The following is an 8,804-nucleotide window of genomic DNA, read 5'->3' on the forward strand; positions in this document are numbered from 1 at the left end:
TGCTGCTGCTGCTGCTGCTGCTGCTGCTGCTGCTGCTGCTGCTGCTGCTGCTGCTGTTTAGGGGCCCTAGAGTAACAATGCCTTTAGGCTAAGTTTCACCAACCATTTGATGAGATGCTGGGCTATCCTCCCTACCACCCCTCCACCCTTCCCCTCTCCCCCCATCCCCCACAACACCGCAACAGCTGGATGAGCCCTGGTGTGTAAACTTTGCATGTTCATAGGGAATTCTATTGGAAATTCTACTCTTCTTCCAAATAGCCAAAGCCTGTTTCTGGAGATTTCTGTTTTCCGGTTTTTTGTATGTTTGTATGGACTTGCATGCATCATGGAAGTCTTGGAATTTTCTTACTCTTTTTTTTTTTTCTTACGTTTTGTGGCTGTTGTTGTGGGGTGGGTTGGTGTTGGTATTGTAGACCAGCTTTTTCTAACTCCCACCCCTTTTTAAGGATTTACACATGCTTCGTAAAATTTTCTGAACTGCAAAAATGTTTCTCTCCTGCTCCGATTATGAAAATTGAAACTGCAAGCAAAAGAGACGAACTGTGATAATTCGGAGAATATTATGCTTAGGATCAGGAATTCTCACAGAAGTGCTATCACCAGGCCTGCCATAATAAGAGATTACTTTTAAGTCCCCACTCATGCTGGCTTTCTTTTCTAACTTGTTTATTTTCACAGAATATAAAAAAATGCAGTCGTCAGAGCATTCCTCTCAGGGAGTCTGCTCTTAGTCCTTGTCTGAGGATTTCTGTCTAAATGGCCCTGGTATCATTTTAGCAGTCATATTGTTTGCTGAAATGGAAGCTTCCCAGGGAAATTAAAGCAGTTAATTTAATATCATGAAATGTTTTGGGGCTTCTCAGCTTATTCAAAGACCGAGGAGTGCAAATCAAATTAGGTATTCTGTATAAAGGAGAAGACAATGAAAGTTGCCTCCAAAAAGAAAAAGAGTGGCTTTTCCTCTTCCATCCACTGCCTTCCTAGACTTCCTAGGAAGAGCACAGAAATCTCATAGTATCTCCAGTTCTTCCTGAGGATCCCTGCTGTGGGGGAGGGAAGGGTTTCAGTGTCTCAGGGAACCAGGAGGTGCGAAGCCCTGTATGGGCTCAGAGGGAAATAATGCTTATGACACTTAGGTCTGCTCCCTTGTCATAGCAAGGGCCACAGGGCATCAGCCAGAGTCGTGTGGCTCGTGACTTAGCACTGTCTTTCACAGACCTCGGTAAGCACTAGTAGACGATATTTTAGCAGCAAAGAGAAATACACTTCTCAGCGCACAGGAAAAACAGGGGCAGAGGCAGGCATGCTCAGTTGCTGGGCCCTTTCTGCTCACATCTCCAAAGTTTCTTTTGCCCATGCCCCCTGAGTGACGGTGAGCTAGGCATGGAGTATGCTATGAGCTTTCCTCATTCCTGTTTAAAGGGGGTCTTTGTGAGTGAATGTGTTCAAAGGCATGATACAGACCTTTAACCCTCCAAGAGCTCAGAATACATGTCAGCAGCCTCCAGCATACTGAATTCTCAGAAGCAACTGCTAAAGCAAATGCTTTGGCTTCATCTACCAGAAGGTTCTCTGTGTGTTTATTAGTCCTCTATTCCAATGCCGACAAGGAAATGCTGGGCTTGCAATTTTTGCCTCCCCAACCCCACCCCCAACACACACAGCACTTTGGTGTCTGAGTTGTTATTTTGGAAAGAAAAAGCAACCTATGGGTAGTGAGAATATTCTTTGGGTAAAGATGCTTGCCGCCAAGCCTGATGGCCCAAGTTCAGTCCCTGAAGCCCACACAGTTGAAGGAGAAATCAGATGTGCTCAGATCATCCTCTGACCTCCACACCTCTCCCTCGAATAAATAAATAAGTGTAAAAGAAAAGAAATCTTTCTGACCAGGCACCTGCTCGTTTGGGTTGAGGACCCCGTGTTTGCATGAAACAGCAGGAGTGACTGTGGGCTGTTAATTGGGCTTTTTGTGAATCGACTCAACTCCACAAAGCTGTACTAGCGGGGAGGTGCAGTCATGGCTGTAGTCCCCACTTGCCTGACAAACCTTCCTAGCGCGAATTTTTGAGCCTGTCCCTTTGACTAGCGAGGATAGCTGGGATACAGGTCCTGTTTGGTTTCTGTATGGTTAGGATGAAAGGACACCATCTCCTTTCTAATAAATGTCTTCTGGGCAAGCACACTTAAGCATAAATGTTTTAATCTTGGATACATTTCACACGTGCTTAAAGTAAGGCATGAAATACAGCCACCGAGATGTTTTTGTTACATCCCAGTTTTCCCTTTTATGAATACATAGATCGGTGTCGATTTGTGCCTCCCCCTGAAAGGACTGAAACGTCACACAATTACTAATGTATCCAACCACTCCGATTTTGTCTTAAATGACCAGGCTCCTCTTGTCCACACTATTTTACAACCTGGGCTTCGGGACTCCGACGCAACATTGAGTGCAGATTTTTATACATTATTTTAGCCCCCCCTCCAACTTTTAATTCTCTTTCTACCACTCTCTGGTGGGATTCCCTCACCTCTTATTCTTTATTTTCTACTTAAACAACAAAGAGGTAACGCTGAGAAGACAAACAGGGTGTCAAGGCTGTTTCCTTGTCTGCTCCCCAGTCTTGGTTTATGAAAGCAGGATTCCCACAATAATTTTCTGGTTAGTTGTAATATGTTTTTCTCTTCAGTCTAGAAATAACTACACTTGGAAGATATGCATATATGAACATATATATATATATATATATATATATATATATATATATATAGAGAGAGAGAGAGAGAGAGAGAGAGAGAGAGAGCAAAAAGAAATGCCAATTAGTTTGGATTTTTGGAATTATAGCTTTCTCTTTTCTCTTGAAGATTTAATTTTTCCCCATGGGAAAAATTCTGTATATTTAAAATAATCCCCTCTTTGGTTACTAATGCCCTCAAAAAGAAAAGGAATGAATAACACTCTATAAATCTGCTCACTTGGGGTATGCTATAATTTCAAGGTCCTCTGTGAGATGCACACACAAGGCGGTTCTCTACAAATCGCCGTCACCCCACACTGTATTCCAGTCTGATGATTTAGATATTTTTCTACTTAGGTGGATGGTGTGGGTTTTTGCCGAATTCAGCATGTTCGTTGAACAATTTCTTGGAGCCCAAAGCCAGCCCCGCCAAGTTTCTGCTTGGTAAGGTTTGGTGGCCTTGACGTGGATCCGAGGTTGTTGATTCATCGGCCTTTAAACTGATGATAAATCTGGAATCTGGGCAGCAAGACTAGATTGCCCTAATAGAACCACTGCCGGGAAAGTAGCTGTTCCAGTACAGTTCCAAAAACATCAGCGAAACCGTGTAAAGAACAGCTCCGGAAAGGTCAGGGACTGAAGAACCCGGAAAGTCCACAAACACCAACATTAGCCAGGACTTGGAACACTAGGTGTAGAACTGGTCAACCTGAAGGATGCTTCTGCTTTCTGACTGAGATACATCTCAGTCACTTTCAAATCTGGACATTACTTGTTTTAAATTTGCACCGTGGCGGCTGTCTATCTGGGTGAGGCAGTTTTATAATAGTGTTCAGGATCTGGCTCAGCACAGGAACTCACATACATTAATAGTCCTACATCCATATACTTTTGCAATGAGAATAATGTTTTGGTTTTAACTCTATATTCTTATGGTGAAAAATAAATAAATAAATAAATAAATAAATAAATAAATACCCTCTGTGAGAATTACCAAATGTTAGTTTGAGTGTGTTTTGTGGAGAGCTGATTTGGGATTTGTTAATGGAAATTACAAATCAAAATACCAGCTATAGGAAGTGACCCAACTTTGAAAAAGGCTCTTTTTTTTTCATTTCATATGAGTATCCAAGGAAAGAGTTTTAAGTACAGCCACACTTTCAGCTTGCCCCAACTGTGGTGTTCTCTGCAAAGGACAGTACATTATTGGTTGCTAATAGTCATTTTCTTTACAAGATTCGTTTCTGTCAATTGCCATTTTAGGAATTAAATGGATTAAATGGATATATAGTATAATTTGGATGTGGTTGTGATAAATACACTGATTTACTTATCAAATAATATATAGTTTTGGCTCAGAAAAACAATGGTATCTGTATGTTTCTTCTCAACTAAAATCCCTCAGTCCTCAACTGGAATGTGTATTAGTCAAGGCGTCTTTTTAGAAATCTAGTCTTTATTTTCCTGCTCTTAGGACGGGAAAGGAAAATTAAAAAGGAATCCTAAAGTAGGTGCATTTAATTCTCCCCAATTTAAATGTAAGTGGTGCATCTTTTAGGCAATAATGATATTCCTTTTTCTCCTCCATCACAAACACTTCCATCAATGAATTTCTTTAATGCTGATGATGGTTAGTGCAGTTTGAGGGAATCTGTATTTATTCAAAAAATGTTCCCATAGAATGACCTACCAGATGGGCCCCATAACAATGCACGGAGACATCAAACCACCACAGACATTTGGTGCTTAGAATAATAAAAAGACTATAAAATTAGATTAGTTGAGTCTAATTTGGAATCGGTATATTCCCCACGCGCCCTCACCGCTCTTGGGCAGATAAAGCCTTGAGATTTAGCGCTGTGTCAAAGCAAAGACTGTAACTTCCAGTAAAAGGGAGATGAGAGAGAGGGAAGAAAAAAAAGCATTCTGGGAGGTCGCGGAGGGCAGAGCAGTGACCTCCAATGATTTACAGGCCTTTAGCTTAATGAAATTGTTTCAGTGACATGACAGTAAGAGCTCGTAATGGATTGGATGCCCTAATGTAATGAAATTACTCCCTTCTGCCTAAAAAAAAAAAAAAAAAATGCGCAATTAATATTTACTGAGACCTGACAGCCTTTGGTGCGCTCGCCTGTGTAGTTCCCTCAGACAGTCAGAGAGAAGAGAAGGAGCAGCGTGGCAGACAGGCTGGCTCTGCAGGAGCTCCTGGCAGGGACAAACAGAGCCTGCAAGGGGTGGAGGGACAGGCGCTTGGTGGCCAGGGATGCCGGCTAGCCTCCCAGCCCCTCGCCGCTGCCCCTGCTCAGCCTTCATGCTCTCCCTTGCTTTCCCTTAGGCAACTGGACAATAACCACATCAGCTGCATTGAAGATGGAGCCTTCCGAGCGCTGCGCGATTTGGAGATCCTGTGAGTTGATTTTGCGATTGCTGCCTTCTGTGTGTGTGAGAGTGTGTGCGTTGTGCGGAGAGGAGAGGGGGGGAGCGTATGTGTGCAGGGGGGTCCTTATGGATGCATTCCTGGGTCTTCTACTGCAATGCTATTAAAATCGGGTGCCGGGGGATCCCTCCGGCTTACCTTGGCCAAAGTGTTTGCAGGCTGCAAAGTGTGATTTCTCACCTCCCACAAACTGGGGTTCCTCAGTCGAGCTCCCGTGCTCCCGCTGTATTTGTTGGAGCAGATGGCCAGAATAGCCCCCCAGCATCTGTCTGTGTATTCAGGGAGCAGCTTCTTTGAGTATGGGCATACAGGGAGACAGGTTACAGGTCTGTGGCCAGTGACAGAGGGGTTACCACCAGAAGGTGAGTTGGAATTAGCCAGAAGCAGGGAGGGACCTTGGCACAGGACGTGGGGGAATGACAGACATCCTGGTAAGGTCCAGTTATTGCTCCTGCTTCTGGGATCTTATTGAAGGCTTAAATTCAAACTTTAAATAGTAACCTTAAAGTGGTGGGGATGAACAGATGAGAGGAGATGCTCCCTCCTTGCAATCTCACCATATATATTATACCTTATGTAGAAACAGACAGACACACACAAGACTGTCCTCCTGTGTCTTGGATTTTCACTTGCTCTAACTAAAGAAACCTCTTTCTGGAGAAAAGTCACCGAGGGGTCATATTGGGGTCATTCAACTAAAGTTGAATTGTGTTAGAAAACAGTTTGATTGTTCTCCCCAGCAGCTACTCTGCTCACTGCCCTTCATATGGGGAAGCCTGGTGAGGCAGCAATAAGGCATAGGAGAACTTAGGTCAGGGGCTGGGTGATTCGGTCCTTATCCTGCTACTAATTAGGCGTGTGACCTTGGGCAAGTCTCTTTGGCTCTCAGAGCCTCAGTTTTCTCTTTCGTAAAAATAAAGGAGGTGATCGCTTTAACTGGAGAGTGACTTACCCTTTCCAAAATCTGCAAAAAAATAATTACATTGGAACAGTTTTAGCTTCAGGATGATAAGAGACTAGGATGAGTTGAGCCTCCTTGGGAATTTTTTTTTTAAACTACATAGTCAAAGGTTTCCTGTGTCTGTTTGCAGTGGAAGAATGAACATCCAGTAAATGAATGAAAATATTAAAATATCCCTTTACACATAAAGGAAGGTGTACACATTCTTTCTTTACCTTTCTTTTCACCTGGAAGACACCGTCAGCGAGTTAGAAAGATCCCCTCCACCTTGCTAGAGAGGAAGGTGATTCTAGAAAGAATCACGGGAAATACAGGGATGCTGATGCTGCAAACTACTTGGAATCGGTTTCAAGCTAAGGATTCCTGGCACAGAAAAGACAGGACCCACAGACAGGAGAGGTCTGATTGTCAGTCCTAAGATGGATGGTCTCTCCTCACCCAAACTCTGACCCCGGAACCGGCAACAATTGCATGTCTGTGGGAGAGTGTGCCAGCTCGAATTTGGCAACCCAGCCCAGGACTTCTCTTCCTGGGAAACTGGAGTTGAGAAGGGAGGCATGGTTTTTCCTGCCTTCGAAAAAGCCATTGTAGAAAGGTCTGTTAGCAAAGTGTCACCTTTTCACTCCTTGCCAAGGAGAATAAGAAAGATGAGAAAAATTCCTTGGGAAGAAATGAGGAAATGGAAGTCACAGCTGCCACAAAACAGCTGTGATGACCTGTCAGCCCCTTAGTTAGTTCTCTGCTGAAAGTATTGTCTGAGGGAGTCTCGGGGGGAGAAGGAGCTTCAAGAATAGACTCATGTGGGTGGCAAATAGGAAGCCATGGACTTGGGTCAAGCTTCGTGACCTCTCTGAGTGTTCCTCACCTTTGAGAAGGGACCACACAGAAAGGACTCTCTAAATGTAGTCCTTCCCACATCTCTTCCTCCTACCCTGCCTTTATTACAATCAAACTCTTGCCCAGGAAATATTTGGACAACTCCTCTCTACTCAGATATTTTCTAGGAAAAAAAAATGATAGCCAGATATATCAGGTGCTGCTAAGTTAAAATCTAGAAACCCGTGACCAAAATAATAATAACAATAATAAAAAATAATCCAACCTCTCATTCCTCATCATTGCAAAAGGCCTGTAGGATCTGATTAGTCTATCTTCTCAATTCCAAACAAAGCCAGATCAATAGCTTTGTTTTAAAGATGTTCATTTGTCTTCACGTGGCTAAGCACTTACAATTAATCATAATCAGTTATTCTGTGGTTTTTTTGAATTTCCAGCAGAGGCCCAGGGCTTTGAGAACATCCATCTTAATGGTGAACCACTCCGAAATTGGCTGGAGTTGACATCTCCATTTAAGGAGACTCCCCTTCTCACCCCAGACCTTCCAAACATCATCTGTGCATTGGCATTTTATAACACGTTTCTGTGGCCAAATATTAGACACCGTAAGGAATCTTGTCAGTGAAACAATGAACAGGAACTAAGTGGAGGCTTTGCACATTAATAATTTTTTTTCAGAGATTAAGATTTTTAAAATACGCTAGCCCTAGAAAGGTTAATTTTAGGATCCTAAAAAAGTAACAGCTCACATGCTAAGAAGAGCATCGTACTTCAGATGTGCTGTGACATTACAGTGTGTGGTAGGAAACCAGGAAAGGGGCATGCTTATCTCACAGGAAGGTCTAGAGATTATTTATCTTAAAAGTCTGTGACGTCAACCACTCGGAATATCTTACACTCAGTAATACACTTTTCCCGTCCTTCTTGTGAGTGGAAATACCATAAATTTTCTTCGCTTTGAAAAGTTGGTTTTATTCATTACATTGAACATGAACTCAGAAGGTGAATCTGAGTGGGGACTAATGACAGAAGGAAAATCGTAGTCTGGGGCCAGGATGGCAAAGTGTGAAAGGTGCCACCTTCTCATCCATATTGGCTGTGTCCAATAGGGACTGTCCAGCTCAAGGTGTGGTGAACAAGGAAAGGTGATGCCACCCTTTGCTGTCCAGTCAGCAGAAAGTGTGGTACAGCTGAAACTTACTAAGGCTGGCACATGATCACAGGGAAGGAAGATGGTGAAATGGCCAGATCATGCCCACCAGCATAGCCAGTGTGCCCTCCGTCATAATACTTCCTCACGTTTTCTGTCTGCACGCTTTCAGCCCCTCCAAGAAGCTATGACTATTCCTGTTACCCTCCTTTTACAGTAGTCCATCTCAGAAAAACCAGCTAACTGCTAAGAAATAAGCAACCCAGTCTCCGTGGCCACTGGACCAAGCTGCCTCACTAGCCATGTCGCCAAAGCTTGAGATACATTGTGTGCTGCAGGGCGGTGTGGAGTGTCCTCCAAGAGCTGTCAGTGACTCTTGTCAGAGCTTCTGACAGCCTGCAAAATGGCCCTTGATGTTCCATTCACACAGCTAACAGACCCCTCCAACTGCAAGGCCCCTCAAAGTGAAAGGGCCCTCAAAGTGTAAAGTAGATCAGACTTGCAGGGGAAAGTAAAGAATCTTTTCACTTCCTAACCTTGTAATTGCAGGGATGATTTAGTCTCACTTCTGTTGTCTCCAGCCCTCAACAATTTTGGGGGGGAGGGTTGCTTTCCATAAACTACACACACACACACACACACACACACACACACACACACACACACACACACACACAC

At 43.5% G+C, this 8,804-nt stretch overlaps 1 protein-coding gene across 1 annotated transcript in view; it reads left to right on the forward strand.

Annotated features, from left to right (window-relative positions):
• The window catches only part of Slit3 (slit guidance ligand 3), a 591,521-nt gene that overhangs the window by 422,966 nt on the left and 159,751 nt on the right, over positions 1-8,804 (forward strand). The window contains exon 6 of the mRNA XM_055604618.1: positions 5,077-5,148. Within this exon, the coding sequence (XP_055460593.1) occupies positions 5,077-5,148 (72 nt within the window). The remainder of the gene's footprint in view (positions 1-5,076; positions 5,149-8,804) is intronic.

Source organism: Psammomys obesus, unplaced genomic scaffold (assembly GCF_907164565.1).
Source record: "Psammomys obesus unplaced genomic scaffold, mPsaObe1.curated_primary_1811, whole genome shotgun sequence".
Classification (NCBI taxonomy): domain Eukaryota; kingdom Metazoa; phylum Chordata; class Mammalia; order Rodentia; family Muridae; genus Psammomys; species Psammomys obesus.